The sequence below is a fragment of the Nipponia nippon genome, unplaced genomic scaffold (genome assembly GCF_047370975.1).
Source record: "Nipponia nippon isolate SJK-2023a ecotype South Korea unplaced genomic scaffold, ASM4737097v1 scaffold_7, whole genome shotgun sequence".
In the NCBI taxonomy this organism is placed as follows: Eukaryota; Metazoa; Chordata; class Aves; order Pelecaniformes; family Threskiornithidae; genus Nipponia; species Nipponia nippon.
The window spans coordinates 4,755,617-4,773,392 of record NW_028262391.1 but is presented as its reverse complement, the minus strand read 5'-3'; the positions used below and the strand labels follow the sequence as shown (position 1 = coordinate 4,773,392).

Genomic DNA, 17,776 nt, shown 5'->3' with positions numbered 1-17,776 from the left:
CTCATTCTCCTGGTACCAGGATCTATTTGTAATCTAGTCACCTGCTTCTCTGGACAGACTTAGAAATGCTGACACTATCCACCCCAGTGACACTACAGCTATTCAACTATGCATTTGTAGTCTATTAGTTTTCAGTCTGGATTTCTACTCTTCATCTGGCTTTATTTACCTGGATATATATGGATAATTAATCTGAGCCTACCTGGTTTTATCACTGTTTTCATCACTACAAAGCATGTTCTTTTACCTTTTTTACTTCATTTGGCAGTCTTAAGGGGCTGATGTCATTTGGAACAGCTTATTTCTACCATTTCTTTCCATGTTTCACTTAGTTTACATTAGACGGGGCTCCGAACTATTACAATTCCCAAATTAAATCAAAGATACCTGCCTCCCGAGTATGAAGCACATGTCACTGTTCTCAGGGCTGCTGTGATACACCAGGGGCTGCAGGCAAAAGACTTTGGCTTAACCACATCCTTCTGAGCAGCTGGTATTTCCCAACATCCTGACTTTCCTTGCATAGTAAGACCCAAGGACACCAAACAACTCAATATAAACAAGGGCAACATTTGCATTGTCCTGAAAACTGAAAGTTTCTATATGGTTACCAATGCAATCCACAAGCACCAAAGGGTCCAGCTGTGACTGACAGAAGGACTACCTGCTTATCTGAGAAATAACTTGCATAACCTGCTCCGTTTCTTACATTGTTAAACGTCTTATTCTTTTCTTCGGGCCTGCTGATTCAGTTCTTTACAACAGAAAAGTTGCTGTCTCCTTGCAGCATGACTCCACGAGATCACATGAGAAAAATGTCTCTCCTGGGGGAACAAGGAACGCTGGAAGAAAAGCACTTATACCGATTAGCAAGTGGCATGGCAGCAGGAGGTAAGCAGGAAGGAACCTAACTCTGCATTTGGTTATAGGATTGCTAATATCTGTACAAGAAACAGCCAGCAACAGGTTTAATGTCTTTAAAAGGCACCTCAGATTTGTCTTAGGAGTAACTGGAGAAACATTTCTCTTAAGATAATTAAAAGTTAACATGGGGGATTCTTAGTATGCAGAATTTGATCAAGAGATGCTAAGCATCTGGAGAGTCAAGGTCACACAGGAACTCTGCAACAAAAGCCATAGCTGGACATTATGATGTTCTGGCCCACCACTGCAGGTTCTTCTTTCTGGAGCTGCTGTCTCATGACAAGGCAGGTTCCAGCTAATAAGATTTTTCTAAAAATAAAATGGCATTAAAAATGAAAGCTCTCTCAAGCAGAGGACCTAACATTCATGGCTATTCTCTTCTGTTTAATAGCAATATATGAATTATTGTTGATTGTAAATTGTCCTCTGGTACCCTTGACTGTGCATATCCTGTTTATTTTTACCGCAGTTTGTATAAAACTACATTATTTAAACAACATGGTTAAGGTGGCAGTGGAAATGTCTTCTTTTTTAGTTGCTGCTATTAAAAAAAAAAAAGCGTGACTTGCTAACTCATACTAAAATGCTGGCACTTGAGGAAAAAAATCCCTATTTTTTCTGGTAAAGTTAAAAAGCGATTCTGTCTGCAGTATAATTTACTACATTGACAACAGAACTGTATATGCTTTGTGTCAGAACTGCGGCAGCGGCAAGAGATGCTAATGAGAAATCAGTTGATGGCAGTAAACCCTCAGCTAATGGGCGCAGGCCAGCAGAGAATGCAGGCGATTCCCTCCCAGTTTGAGCCTCGACTGGTAGACAGGTATTTTGCACCATTTTCCTATTACAACACTGCAGTTAAAGAGTAACTGTGCATGTGCTGTACCTGAGTATATAAAGATCTTAGATTATTCTTAAGTAAACAATGTCCTTTGCATATCTGAATGTATTTTTTTCCTCTCAGAGATCTGTTACCTTCATCTGAAATGATGGCATCAGCTGACCCAAGACAAATCCATATAGCGTCCCACCTTGGACCCACAGTCTCACAGCACGCAAACATGCCAAACATATTGTCCAACCGTGTTTACCCAGGCCCAGGTAATGAAGCATTGTCTGCATCCTGAAAAGCGATAGCACGTGAATGAGAAAGCAAACTGCACCTACTAGTTTTTCATAGGTTGATCGGTACTGTCAATAACAGTTTATTTTCTTTGGAAAAACAGTCTCACTGAAAGGAGGCAGTCTGCCTACCAGGGATTCTAAACTGTGCCAGTTTAAGTCTAAACACATCCATTTTACCTTTTGTTAAATACACGGTTTTCAGAATCATTTGCATGTTTGTGTTCTCTCCTTTTCCTTTTGTATTTTCCAAGCATTTTCACACCTAAACAGAAGGCTGTAGCTAAACAAATGAGTCCAATCAACAACACTTTTTGCTACATTTAACTCTTGCTCATGTATGAGCATTGGCTGTTTTAAAAGACTACTTTACTGATCATATTCCTTAATCACCACGCGTCACTTTACTCATGTAGGGCAACTACAAGTCCTTTTAAGAAAGGCTCAAAATTACAGCACAGCTCTAAGGGGAAGGCTGGGTCTCACAGCGTGGCAACACAACTGTGGCACGCATGTCATGCTGCACGTAAACTTACATAGCACTTTATGCAAAGAGGTCATATCTTAAGGTTCCTCCTTTGAGATGAGTGAATAAATTCTCAATGCCACATCGATCTAGAAACAAGAATTTCTGGCTTCAGCTTTCCCCCCCACCCCCACTAAGGTGGATCTCAAATAAGAGATTCCCTCAAGGGGAAACGTCATTTAAAATTACATGGCATATAGGCTGAAAACAGTCTTCAATGAGCAGGTTTGCTTTGCTTAACTGTTGGTTATTATTTTCTGAGCAGCTATATGTACTTCAAAGACATAAGCCACCAAATAAAATCACCCTGCTGTCTCTTGCCTTCATGGATAATGGCAGGTATACCTAACTACAGATCTGATCCTGCCAACGCCTGATGCCGGACTTCATGTTTCTACTACATATTCCCACCAAAGCAATGAACAGAAATAGGATCTAACTTGAAGTCAAATCAGCTTCCTGGCAAAGCACACAGTTCAAGTCTTAAAAAGCTTTTTAGTGTCTCTGCATTGCTTTGGGGTTTGTGTATTTGCTTGAGGAAACAAGTGAATTTTAAAGATTTTTTTTTTTTCTCTCCTCCCTCCTTTAAGGATATAGCTTTCTGCAACCAGAATCCATGGAAGCTGTGGCCAGAAGACAGGAATTGGTCCAAAAGCAAAACATTGCCAGGTAATCAATAGCAAGCTTTGCTCTGAGGTGCGTGCCAGGATTAGGGCAGCAAAGGCAGATGGAAGTGATTAAGTCACAGACTTTTTGTGGGGTTTTATTTACAGCGACTGAGATACTTTTTCAAATTCCCCAGAGAAGCAGAGGGTCCGCAGTTATCTCTGATGATCTGAAGTTACTGAACTTTCTGCTTGCCCCTATTCTGCTTTTAGCCTTAAAATAACATAATAAAAAGAAGCACACCCTTCAGCTTGGTTAAAGAAAGAAACAAGCCACAGACTTCAGCCCCAGCCCTTGAACTCTGGATCCAAATACCCTGAAGTTACAAGAAGTCAGAAACAAATTCAAACTTTATGGCTGTGTGCTATCACACACAACATTTTAAGCCTCTGCAGCTGGGCTCTTGGGATGATTAGCTACGTCTCCACCCTACCAGGGTGGACAGCTTTCCTAGTTTAACTAAATAGTCTGAATGTCAGGGTGACTATAAAGAGTCCAGTTATTTGTACCGGTTTCAGTGTAATCAGTAGCTGGTTAAGTAACCACCAGTGCCCTCCCTCACAGCCACACCATTTCCATAGAGGAACTCCAACCACACCTGCACTGGGCTTCGGCACAGTACTGAGCAGCAGCACTCCTTGCACAGTAAGACTAAGAGCAAAGAACAGATAAATTCCGAGCAGGCATCTCAAGAGAATTATGACAGAAGCGTTTTGAGCTCTTCAGTCACCAAAGCTTGATTACTGAACTCCTCCAAGCACAAGATTTGCATCAACAATGCATTTCATATAGCTCCTGCCACATGGCAAAAACCCTGAGAAAAACAAGTAAGATAGCTGGCAGCAAGCAGGGCCAACACATATCCCCTCAGCCACATCAGAGCTAGTCCTGCCTCTTCAGGCTTTCCCCTCAACCCACCAAACCCAGGAAAATCCCAACATAAAAGAGCTCAGCCTAAATCAATGAGATAACCTTTTACCCCTATCTTCCACCATCCCAGCAATTTCCACTAGCTTCCAAAGCTCCTTTCACCCTTTATAGAAATCAGGTTTTGGCAAACAATCTCCTGCATTTGCTGCAGCTGTGCTGCTGAGCACCTGGGACCAAATCCTTGTTCTCCAAGGGACTCTGCCTCCTACCAAAGCCCAGTGATCCCCTGTCTGCTGGTCCTCAGAGGAGCAGACTATCTTATCCGGAGCAGTTAGTCAGGAATGTAATGCTCTTTGCTGTTTATCTCCACCTCGAGAGCTCTGTGCGAGTAATGACAATTGGGCAAGATGTACAAGGACATAGACAAAACACTTCCACTGGATCTCTGAAAGCAGAAAATTAATAATTCAGAGGTTGTTGCAAAGACGAAAAGAGGGCAGAGAAAAAGCCCTGAATGTTATGGAGTGATCAACTAATTCCTCCTTGCCACAATCATCTGAATAGATACCATTTGCTCAAACTGTTTTCCTGACAATTTTACATTAATGAGAAGTCTCCTAAAAGTCAGACTTTCTCTGACCTGTTATCCTCATTGCAGTGTTAAGAAAGCTATCTCAGTGCACTTCAAAGGCTTGGCTGCCCTCACAAGCCCCCAAGAAGAATGTGGCAGTCCCACTGAAAGCTCCTCAAAGCAAGGAAGGCAGGCTGAACCATTTCTGGTTTGTGTCTGGTAGATTGGCTCGCTTCTCCCATCTCAGCTCCAGCGGAAGCTATGGAGCTAAAGCTATAGCTTTCTGTTTGATCACTAGCTTGGCTCCAGAGAAAGCTGATACCAACAAAGATCGGTACAATGGAGACACATACTACTCCTTGTACTCTGCGCATCTCACTGGTAAGCCCTTGCACCTGCTATGCCGGGGACAGGAAGCTGGCACAGATCCTGGAGCGCTGGCTTTATCCACCAGGAGGGAGGTTGGTTGAACAGTGACCACCAGGAGCTTTCACACTCGCAGAGCCATGCTCAGGTGCCAGGCACTATGGAGAGTTACTCAAGAGACTTACTCACATTAGCTTACTCTGAATGTATGCACAGGTTCCATAGATAACATAATTCTAGTTCTTTATCACTTACAATATCACTGCCATTTTCCAGTTTTCAGTATAATTTCTGATTGGTAATGTAAATCAACTTATTTTCTTTAGTCTTTGATCCTTATGACCCTGGAGATAATTTTCCAAATCCCAAGTAAGCATAATCACTGTAATAATGCCTGGATTGCCAATATACAAATAACAGTTTTTTGTCTGAAATACTACCCAGAGCCATCACATGGAAGATATATTTTCTCTTCCTTTCGGTTTATTATATGTATCTGGCAGCACATTAAATATAGCCAGGTTTGGCATTCCATCTGCAGTTTGTGACCTCTCACACAGAACAATATAGGGGCGAGAGAAGAAAAGCAGTACTCTTACCTATTCAACTATCTGAGTTTTAATCTGCCACTGAAAAAAGAGGTGATGAAGGAACTGAGCTGCCCTAACTGCTTGTGCTCTATGTGTCTCTTAGAATGGAAATGGAGATGAGTGCTATTTTTCAGCAAAAAGAAATGGAGAAAGCTCATCGGAAAGGGCTACTGGGCCTGGACGCACCTTTCCTTTACCATGGGATGCCAGCTAGTCCCATTGCTTTCCGTGGCAGGCACAGACTACCTGAAGGCCATCTTCCCAGCGACTTATATGTTCACCGTACCACCCTCGATGAAATTCATGGCAACACTATGCTCATGGCAACCAGCCCATACCCCCCAGTCAGCACCTTGCAAAGGGAGAGGGGACGTCGACCAGGGAGAAGAGCTGGAAATCACAAAACTGCAGACTGTAGTGCCAACGGCACAAAGAACCAAGCTGACGACAAAACTACGGACCCTGCTTCAGCTGCAGCAGATGATGAGAAAGAAGACAAGAAAGAAGCAGAGGTGGAGACACCAAACAAACATGAACAAAGCAAAAACCAGACTGAGCCATCTGCGGTTGCCAAAAACTGTAAAGAATTTGAACAAGGCTTGAGAAAAAACTGTGCTACTCATGAAATTTCTGCTGAAACCAACAGCTGCAGCAACACAAATGAGAAGGAATCTAATGCCTCCTGTGCTGCTTTTGATGACAAGTACATGTACCCTTCTGCAATCCCATTCTCAACGTTACCATATGGATTTCCAGTACCTGGCAACCCATTGCTACCTTCAGGTTTGTGAAGTCTCCAGATTACAGTTAAGAGTGGCATGTTGACTTTATTTATTTTTATTGATTTGCTCTCTTATTTCTTCCCTCTGCTTTAAGCAAATTTTTGGTATGATAGAGTCATGGCAACTAAATCTAGAACTCATATGCTGCAAATAGTAATAACTTGGTAAATCCAAGTCAGCAAAGAGTGGTTTTCCCTACCTGCAAACTGTGCTGCTTGCCAGCATAATGGAGGTTTCAGCATCCTAGATAGCAGTGTTTTACTTTGCAGGACAATGCAACTGCACAGCAAAAAGTCACAAAGCAGCCTCCTAACTGTTTCAATGCTCTGTGCCATGCACTATCCTGCTGTAGGATGTCACCCTGTGTTTATATCAGTCCCTGGGGACAACACGCTTGTCACCCCTAAGCTGTCAAGTTAGCAGCACTTTGAGGTTTTCCGCAATTCTGTTCAACATGTTACATTCTCTTCTCTCCTTCTGGTGGTCGGGGGGAAACGCAGTGGCACGCAATATACTGATCATAATCCCTGTGTGTGTCAAACAGGACAAGGAATCCCCTTAGAAGCTGCACTCATTTAGGAACAAACTTATCCCTGAGACTTGACCTCCCCAAGAACAGAGCGTAGCCACAGACCTCTCCAGCCACTGTGCAAGAATCATTGTTTCTAAAGCTTTGCAGCTCTTGTTAAATGCACTGGTGCCAGTGGACGAGCCCTGCAAAACCTCCCATTACCTGAAACGAGAACAGGCTGGAGTGTTTGTCCAGGATCATCTACCGAAGACATACGGTACCACTAAAAATATATAATGCACATTAAGTATTCAGCTCCTGTCTGCAAAAGGAATTTCAATTAAAATAAACAAAATTGCTGAATAAAATTGTGAGCTAGCCTCTCTCTTCAGCCCATAACTTTTCTATATGTCCTTCTAATTCACAGTAGGCACTATGGGCTAGCAAAGGCTTGGTTCTGTTCTACTGAAATATTAGTCAAGTTAAAATAACAATAAAGTCTGAAGAATCAAAAGCATTGGATAATGTACGCATTAGAGAAAATACTGCCGTATGATTTGTAAGTGTAGGGACTGGTACGTACAGTGTCAGCAGTAAACAAAGGAAGTCACCAAAAGAAAACCCTCCAGAACCAGCTACTACTGACTATATGGTGATTTTGGTGTCTAGGACTCCTGTACCTGTCTGTGGCTACACACTGCTGTTAATATATTAGGTTCTGGAGAAGCGTAAAAATTCTCATGTTAACAGTCATTTCCTATTGATGGGCCAGCAAAGTCCTACAAACATAACATTTGTGTTTCCTCCTCAAAGGAGCACATGGCCTGATCCTGAATGGAGAAGACATTTCTTCCATTGAAGACATTCGCAAGTGGACCGTTGACGATGTATACAACTTCATTGTTAGCCTCCCAGGCTGTTCTGAATATGCCCAGGTGATTATAAACATTCGTCACATTTTCAGGTCTTTAGGACCATCTAGATTTAAAGGTCATTGAACAAATGTAAATGCTAGAGGTTAACTGGTTGACATGAAGTTACAAAGGTAACAGTAGTTTTCATTGTGCTTCAACATATGAAGCCGCTTGCTTCTTAAAGGGAAAGGCAGCCCATGCCCTGAGAGGCTACATGCCTTCTGCTGCAACCTGGAGTCGTTGGTCATGGCACATACCAGGACGACCAGCAGCAAAAGAATAGTATAAGAAAAATATCTTAATTTTTTCACTCCACATGCCCTGCACAATTTTTATACAGATTAAAGCAATTTTGCATTCTTGGATATGGGTATAACCCACCTACCACCCCTGAGCTCTTATAGGCATCATTCCATTTGAAAAATGAAATATCATTAGAAATGCAAGCAAAGAGGTTGAAATCCTGTATATTCATAGAATCATAGAATCATAGAATCATAAAATCGTTAAGGTTGGAAAAGACCCCCAAGATGATCGAGTCCAACCGTTAACACATCACTAAGTCCATCATTACACCATGTCCTCGGGCACAACATCTATCCATTCTTTAAATACCTCTAGGGATGGAGACTCAACCACTTATATTCTTGGTAAAGCCTAAATAAGATCAATACTATTCTTTCATTGGTAGCAGGCTGCTCACCTCCTAAGAAAAAAAAGAACTAAGTAATACTGAAAGTTCCCGATTGCCAAGAACAAGTAGAGAAACTACAGGCGAATGTGCTGATATGCACACACTGAAACAAGAGACCTCACGCTGCAGTTCAGAGATAAATATGAAGATAAAACCCTATAATTATTATTTCCTCCTTTTATTGTCTATAGATTAAGCATAAAAAAATAACCAGTGAAGTTTGTTTTAGCACACCATGATGTGTTTTATCATTTCATAAGATATTTAAAGACCACGCTATTGATGGAGAAACCCTCCCACTGCTAACAGAGGAACACCTCCTGGATACAATGGGATTAAAACTCGGACCAGCATTAAAAATCCGCTCTCAGGTATGATCATTAAATGTATGCCAAAATGGCAAGTCACAGAGATGTGAGAGAGTCAGAAGCTAACAGGATGAAATTTTTCCAAATTAAAACACATTTTTTCTCCCTGATAAGGCAACTACCATAATATTAGGAGAAAAGAAATTACTCCAGCATAGTTTGCTTTTGCTTCTCTGCACGTTACAACAGCACGCAGGGAGACACTGAGGGGAGGTTAGGACTGACAGTTTGAGAGACACTTAAAGTGGAGTCTGGACACAACAACACTGGAGACTAGGCTGAGGTTGGAAATGGAAAAGACGTGTTTGATGAATTAACTCAGTTTCACTCCTCTTTTTCCTTCCCAGCTGGTAAGAAGTGCTCTGATACATACTTGCTTTTGCTCCAACACGGCTTTTAAAACATACAAAGTAGAGGTTTCCACAGCCTTTCTGGGAATATAACCTTACATGTTTCAGGGACAGGCTGTCCCTCTGTGTTTAAAGTTTTCTGCTCTTAATTTCATCCAGTAATACCAACTCTCTGTGTGTTTCTGTTGTTGCCTGGTTCTTTTCCTTTTCTTTAACCCCTTGCTGTCTCTTCTCCCATTAGAACCACCTTCCCCACTCCTGGCTGGCAGTTTGCCTCCCCTCTGTCCCATGGGTGTTACAGCACCTCAAGAGCAAGAGGAGCCTGCTGTCAGGCCCAGCACACTGGGCTGTTTTCCCATGCTCAGTATTGCCAAGCTCCTTCCACGAGAACCTGAGCCTAGAAAAATATGAGAGTGAAAACAGAAGAGATTTTTTTCACTTTTGCTAACCCCTGATAACCTTTTGAGATGGCTGGGATCTCCTGGATGTCGCTGGCATTGCTACACAACAGTCAGCCTTGATGTTTAATGGCTTTAACACCATCTCAAGAAGCGATTGCTGCAATTGTGCTTTTGTCTTTAAAGGTGTCTCGACGTCTGGGCAACGTGTTCTACATGATGAATCTTCCTCTGTCCGTGCCCCTGCCGCCTGCTCCAGGCAAACCCTCAGATCAGCCCTCCGACATAGCCTCCCCTCTTCACTGCAACAGCAGTGGCGATACGCTGGACAGTCCCTGCTCTCAGGACCCAGAAACTTCAAAAGCAGTGGAACAGATGATTGTTTCTGAAAGCAGGGAAAATCCATGTGAGACAGCTGGATCTCAGACTGACTTCCAGATGATCACTTTTCAGAAAAGTTGAGCTGAGTCCAGGACATAAAATGTTTTTAATAATACAGGAACCTCTAGTTACAAAGTGTTTGAGAAGATAGCTACAGCCTGCAACCTCGGCATGACTGGGGCTGAATGAAATCAGCTGCAAATGCAGCATGAGGAAGTATGGTATCTGAAAAGCATTTAAAAAATGCAACTACATGTTAGTGCAATTACTTTCAAGTGCAATTCATTGAAAAGAATACCAGTACAGTTAACAGGTAAATTTAATTTTTCGTTAAAATCCAGTGTGATCACTGAAACCTGTCAGAGACTCAGAGTGCACTGTCTGTCTTACAGTGTGTTCCTGCTGAGAAACTACAAGGAAAAGTTACAGCTTCCACACATAGCTGACTTCTGCTGAACAAAATTTATACAGAAAATTTACATGGAATTCATTGGAAGAGTATGGAATTACCTGCAGAATATAGAGAAATATACCCTAGACTCAGCAATTTGAGTTAATTCCATTGCTATTCTAGAGCTAAGCCTTTCTAAGTGCCTGGGAAGGGTATACAGCGTATAGAAGAGATACACAGATTAAACCCTGGACATGAAAATACATGTGTAACAGCAATTTTAATTATTCCAAGGTATTCTTATCATCGGGGTTTGAATTTGCTTTGCGTGATTGCACAGCTGAGCTGAGCGGAGGTTGGGAGGAAGCATCAGCAGGCTCCACCATTAAGACCAGCCGCTGGGACAGTAACGTTCCTGCAGGCAGTGGGCTCAAAGCCACTCGGTTCCTGCCAACCTCTGCCGCAGCACCCTTCCCCTCGGCTCACCTGGGCAAGCCGTGGGAAGCCCTTCACTCTGCAGCATGCTCAGTGTTCTTCATTTCGGAAGAGGCCATCAATTTTAGCTTGAAAGCTCCTTTTTCTCTGCAAAAATACAGTTTCCCCTCACTTCTGCTACTGATGATTCATTACCTCACAGCAAACAAGAACCACAAAATAGAGTTTTTAGCCAGGGAGAAATCCTCAGCATTTTATTATGACTTCTGAGTGAATTACCTTTGTTCCCTCTTTGGGGGTTCGGTCACATACTGCTCTTCCACTCAGGCTTTGGAAGTCAGTATACTACAGTGCCGTCTTCCACCCTCCTCCTTGCAAGAACACTTCTTTACACCAAAGGACACAGAAATATATGTGATAAAATTAATTTCTGTAAATTGAGGGTTGATAGATTGCAGATCTGCCGTATATTGCTACTTTAGATTCTCTCCCCTTAGTTTAGTTTGTGTGGCCTCACGTACTTAAAACCCAAGAGGTACACTGCTGTTTAGACGGTGAGTGTCTAAACACACAAGGAGAGGGAGTATTTTCATATTTTAGGCTGTGGGCACCTGTTCTTTTACTTTAACCCGAGATAAATTATTTTATATCTTTGGTATATTTCTGCACTAGATAATATGTGCTTAGATGTTTGCAACAGCAACTTAGGATGTTCATCTTACTATACTGTCCAAACTTTGCAGCCTTGAGAAGAAGGGCAAACATCTATAGTACTCCTTTTTTGAACTAGCAAAGTCTTTCTGTAAAAGGAGTAGAGCCTGATTCTGCTTTCACTGAAAACTGCCACTGACATCATTACGGCAGTTTCGGGCTCTGTGCATAGATCTCCAAATACTGTAACTGGAGTGCACGATTTTAGGATTAATCGATAAAATCCAGTAAGGCCCAATGCAAAAGCATGGTATGCTACACAGGAAAATACTCCAAAGTTGCAGACAGGCCCTGAAGTAATCCCCTCCTGAGTGAGGTGCTGACCTTTACATCTGTGATCTGATGAAATAATGGGAGTCTTTCCCAAGAGTTTGGATTATGTCTTACGCATCATCTGTGGGTATTTTTCATATAAGGAACTATTTACTGAATACTCAATAGTGTTCAAAAAAAAGCAAAATCATAACCTGAGGCTGGAAAGTTTAAATATAACTCCATAAGACTGTTTAAAAGATGTACAACAGCAACATTAATCCTGGACAGGCAATTAGTTTACTGTCCACTTTGTCTCAATTAATTTCAAAAAGTGTTAACTTCTGTTCTCTTCATTAACTTCTCTACACTTTTTCATGACTTTAAAACTTAGTAAGGCAGCTTGGAGAGTTTTATGTTGAATTTGGTAATGTAAATGTTTACTTTTTCAGATTTTGGATGAAACACAATTGTCAGTGTAAAAAATCATATTCTGTTTGAAATGCTTTTACCTGTTATTTTAACACGTAACATCTTGGATTAATTGCACCAGAAAAAATGTTTTACTTTTACAGTAGATTTAACTATTGTGATTTTTTTTATGTAGATTGTTCATAGATCATGAGGGAAAAAGAAAATATTTTCATATAGTAAAAGTGCTTGTTAAAATAAAAAAAAAAATCAGGGACACCAATTCTGTTTAACATCTGAAATGATTTCTAAATTTTTTTTTTCTACAACTGACAATCATGTTGACAATGTCACTTGTCTCATTAAACACAGTTAATGAACTGGCTTTCAAATGGCATCATACCTCCCCATTGTATGAAATATTTGACTTAATCCACATGAGACCTTCTCCACCCTAGAAGAGGAATCTCTGATACGTTTCCAGGTCAATGAAGCCACGAGATGTCGCTGCAAAGCTACGAGAGGTTATCCACTACCCCTCCAAAGAGAAATGCGGCACACGCGAAGTACAGGCGGCCTGATAACAGCAAGGATATGAAGAAACTGAACTTGTTTTTCTAAAGTAACAGCAGAAGAGCTTGACGTGAAATCCCATATGCCAGGGAAGAAAGATTGAAATCTGGTTCTGAAGAGTGTGACTATTTTTGTAAATGGCTCAGGCATGAACAGCGCCAAAAGCAGAGAAAGCTGGGATGCAAACTTTGCAGTCTGGTACTACTTCTGCAATTAAAAAAAACATATGATCCTTTGCACATACTGGGCTCTTCTTCCCAAAATGACAAAAAGAATGATTTCATGGCTTCCTGTACTGGGGGGGAAGATGTGCCAGAGCAGCCAAAATGTAATAAGGCCTGGACTGCATACAGCTGTAGAGTGAAATAGGAAGGAAAGGGATTTACCTAAACGGACAGAATAGATTCAATTTCTAATGAAGGAAATACCACTAGTAATCAATGTTTCCCCACTAGTAATGAATGTTTCCTTTCCTACAAACACTTCAGAGAGAATGAAAAAAAAAAAAGGGTAAAAATTAAAAAAAGATATAGAATCAGTAGACAGACACATACTTTCAGATTTTGATGTGTTTTCAGGAATTATGTTTATATGTAAACATTGAGGCCTTACTGATTCTCAGCAGCTGCATGTTCTTTTTTGACTTTTAATGCTTATTCCAGCTGCAAAGGGGTGTAGCTAGCAATCACAAGTACGTAAGAAAACCGGCAGAACTATGTTACTTAATGACTTTCTGGTACCTATGCCACCACTGCATCCATTTTTCCTGCTATGCCACTAAAATCACAGTGGGATGCAGATGATGTATTTTAATATGTGTGGCATCATTAGAAATGTTTCATTTAACATCTATTGCTGTATTAATCTGTAATAGTGATGCAGTTAATGAAGAAGAGAATGTTTTTTATGAGATGTTGTAGAAGTATCCGATTTTGTCTGTATGTACACTAAATGTGTAGGCTCCTAGGGACAGAGACTTCCATTTCTTTTTTTTCATAGGGCCAAGGTTAAAGACAAGATAAATAAAAAGGTATAGCAAACATATAACAAAATCGTTCTGACTATAAATAACAGGTTTAGGAAAGTCCTGAAAAGGAAAAAATGGCTTGTCCTTCCTACCACAACCTGTGTTTCTGACCTCATGATTGCTGCGTATGACGATGATGTGGAATACATATTCATATCAACCTAAACAGATAATTCTCTGCTCAGTTCCCCAGGTGAAAAATCTCTAAAAAATGCTATGAATATACAACAGTCAGGCAGAATTCCCACCTGGTCCAAGTCAGGCAGTCATTCTAATCAAGTACATGAAAAGAAGAACAGGCAGCTAGGTCCACAAGGCGATGGTATTTCAAACTGACTCATATCCATATACGGACTTGACAAAACTTAGTATTCTAAGACCTTATTCAATTGCGAATCCTCCACAAAATAGTTTTCAGAATGTTAATTTATCCTTTGAGTGTGAAAGAGAAAAAATACTCACCTCCAGTTTTTAAAATCACCTCTGTTTTTTAAACTAAGTAGACACTTCTCATATTTTAGACTTTCCAAATACCCTAATATAATGTTGATCGGTTGTGTAGTGTTTTGAGTCACCTTCAACATCAGACATTTTACAGAAAAGCACCCAAAACTAGATACAGCTCTTGTTTTGGGACCTTGCTCTGATAATGGCATAACAAATGTCCTATCTAAGCCCTTTATTGTTCACTGGGAAATAACAAGTCAGCTCTATGAGGCTGGGTGTTCATCAGGGCTCTGCTACCCGTGAAGCTTGGTTTTGACTGAGCCCTTCATGTTGCAATAAATAGCTGTAGCTATATTGCTATTGCAATTTCAGTGCAATAAGAATACATGTTATGGTCAGGGAAAAACTCACCTCTCCCTTTTCATTTCTTTGACTTTTTTTGGAGGGGGTGGGGGTGCTTTCTGCCTTTGCATTTGCATATCTCTTTTCTTTCTTTGGGAAGGTTTTGCTCCTTCTATCACCTGTATTGAGGCCACAAGAATGATTCTGTTGACTTGGCCTTTATGCACTCTTTTCCTTTGTCCCATTGCCAAGTTTATCTAAGTCTGTATCCTTCCAGACAGACATTAGTTCTGCTACTATCCACATGTTCTTCTTGAACCAACAATTTCCCTGTTGGTGAGGATGCAGTCTTTTACCTAGACTGTAGACAAGAGGAACCTATTGTCTGTGTTGTAGAGAGAATGATACAGTATTTTTTCCTATAGTACAGCAAAGAGATGAACAGATGTTTTGCTTTATCAAAATTTAAAAACACATATATGTGGCATCTGCGCATGTGAATTACTGAAATAAAAATCAATCAACCAAAACAGCACACAGAAAAAGCACTGCTGACCAAGGGGAAGAAGAAGGCATCAAGCCAATCTGGTTTTCATCTTTGCTGATTACCTTTCAGTTACCGTGTTCAAACAGCTGTGCTAGAGAGGAGTGCTGCTCAGTCTGTGATTCATGGGCCTCCAGCAGTCTGTAAACGCTCTGCATTGAAAGATGGTCTGTAAAGCCATCACCGGCTTCTGGTTGAATCTGTTAATTGGAGAGATGGAAACTGAAGAATCACATTTTTGTATTAAAAATATTTTTAACTGAAACACTTGTAGTCATAACAACAAATTTATGATTTTACAAAATAATAACAATTTGTTTTTCCTGATGCTATAGCCTCAAATATTACCATTCTTCTTCTCCCCTCCTGCCGCTGCCAAAAAATAGAGATAAAATCAAGCCTTTTTTTTTTTTCCCCAAAAAAACCTCAGCTGGTTCTTCAAAAAAATGGATTGATGTATTTTCCATTTAACATATTTATGCGTCCAGGGACATCCCCACTGACTCCAGCATGGTTTGCTGGACCAGCAGAATTGACGGTGGTCTTTAGGAAGAGCTATATGCCACTCTGCATCAGGAGAGTCATGTCTTTATCAGAGTTCACCAGTTATTGCTAAAATAAAAATATATTCTTGCAATGAGCAAAGCTGGTATTTGAAACAGATGAAATTCATTACGGAAGGATCAGAATCAGGGGAAATTCATTCTTAGTTCAACTATGCTTTTTGTAAGTTATACGTATCAAGTAATTCTGAGTTGTATAGAAATGAAAAGGAACTTGCAAGAGTGGAATTATTTAAGAAGCTTCTTAGTGAAAGATAATTCTGGAGATTTGTCTAATGAATCTTTGTTGTTCTGCTGAATTGAAAGCTAAGTGGCTAACTAAATATTTAGAAGCTTCTGAGATGGAAGTGACTCAGGATATGTCTACACTGGAGTGTGCTTCTGAGGAATGACTCATGTATTTGTGGGTGGATTTTTGCTAAACCTGACTTGAAAGTATGTGTTGCTGTACAGTCCAAGGCCCATATTCCTTGTATTTTGAACCCATATTCAGTGCTGAAGCTGACTGGATGAAACGGGAGGTCACTCCGGAGCCTGCATGCTACCATCTGCGGATGACCTAGGAAATGGCTCCTAACATATTGCTGGGGAATTTGCCTATTCTCCTTGGATCCCTCTATGGCAGCTCTTTCCTTCCTTCCTACCTTCCCTCCTGCCTGCCTTCCTGCCCCTCAACATAATGGTTGAGGTAATTGTGATTTGTGTTCTCTCCTCTCTTCCCCCAAAGCCAGAAGGATTAACCATGGGTCCAGTGGAGAAGGTTCCTACAAGTGAATGGTTTGTTCAGCAGAACAGACACTTGCTCACACTTCCAGCGTCACTTCAATTTCTGTATTGCAGATGGCAGTGTGACTCTAGAGATAATTTGTGACACACTTGCCAGTAATTCAATTGCCAACGTGTAGCCTTGCACTTCTGGCGCATATTAACTATGCCATAGTGGTAACACCACATCATCTTATGGATCCAGGATGACCGACACCGAGCCCAAAACAGTGAGATTACCAATAGCACAAATGCCGATAAATTGCCAGAAGTTAATATAAGGGTATAAGAAAATATGTACTGGAAAGAGTAGAGTAGAACACCACCTAACTCAGCGTCTTGCCTCAGAGGCCAAGAGAGGATACCTCAAGCAGAGTAGAAGAACAAAGCAAACATCTCAGAATACTCCCTTTATCACCAGGCACCTATCACACCGACAACGTGATTTTTATGTTTAATAGCTCATGATGCATTTCTGTTTCATGAATGTATCCAGCTATGTTTGAACTAAGTTTCCAGCATCCATACTGCTGTATTAGATCACACTGTTGGGGTGAAGAGGAGTAGGAGGAGGGAAAAGAAAGAGGCTAATGAAATGCTGTTGGTTTGGCTTCGGTTGAAAAAGGAAACCACTCCACTTGCATGCAATATCCTTCACAACAGTAATTTAAGTGGTCATGATTCTGAAACCCTACTCAAAATGGCAGTTGGCACTTAAGGGCCTGTGACTTTACCGCATGGTTCTGAAATGCTTCTTTTTGCAGCCCGCCCTGCAGCTGACATAGACACTAACCTTAAACGCAAGCAGTCTGAACCTTCACTTCTACTCCCTGGCTTTCTTGAGATTCAGCCACCTCCTTCTCTCCTGTTCTCCCGCCATACTGATGACTGCAAATAAGCTTGTCCCACGTAAGACCCAGTCTGGATAGGCTCTGTGCTCCATAATGGTAGGAAGTTTACCATCCAGTGCCTCACGCTGGAGGACACGTTCCCTGGCCCACTTTCCATCCCTCCGTCCTTTCCACAGATCTGCCTGAAGTAATGAGTTTGCTCCCTGTGCTGCACATCACTCTGCTGCTGCATGCCCAGATGTCCTGGGAAGGGCTTCTGCAAGTTAGTGTTTCTCGAACTTCAGATGAATTAAACGATCTGTGGAAAAAAAAGAAAGTAAAGATTGACCAGAAATCCCAGGTGCTTTTCTGGCAGCAAATAGCCTGATGTACGGCAGATAATATACCATGCCAAAAAAAATGCAAAATGAACAGCTAAGCATTAAACGTGG

At 41.2% G+C, this 17,776-nt stretch overlaps 1 protein-coding gene across 1 annotated transcript; it reads left to right on the top strand.

The window, feature by feature from the left end:
* Positions 1-788: 788 nt before the first annotated feature.
* Positions 789-10,114, top strand: SAMD7 (sterile alpha motif domain containing 7). The gene is made up of 8 exons (XM_009475725.1): positions 789-891; positions 1,621-1,747; positions 1,889-2,025; positions 3,163-3,241; positions 5,739-6,418; positions 7,742-7,863; positions 8,797-8,907; positions 9,839-10,114. The coding sequence occupies exons 1-8, from the start codon at positions 789-791 to the stop codon at positions 10,112-10,114; spliced, it is 1,635 nt and encodes a 544-aa protein (XP_009474000.1).
* The last annotated feature ends 7,662 nt before the right edge of the window (positions 10,115-17,776 follow it).

Coding starts and splice junctions, on each gene's coding strand:
- SAMD7 (XM_009475725.1), top strand. CDS start 789: ATGACTCCACGAGATCACATGAGAAAAATGTCTCTCCTGGGGGAACAA. Junction 892..1,620: donor AAGTGGCATGGCAGCAGGAG/GTAAGCAGGAAG, acceptor GCTTTGTGTCAG/AACTGCGGCAGCGGCAAGAG. Junction 7,864..8,796: donor GCTGTTCTGAATATGCCCAG/GTGATTATAAAC, acceptor TCATTTCATAAG/ATATTTAAAGACCACGCTAT.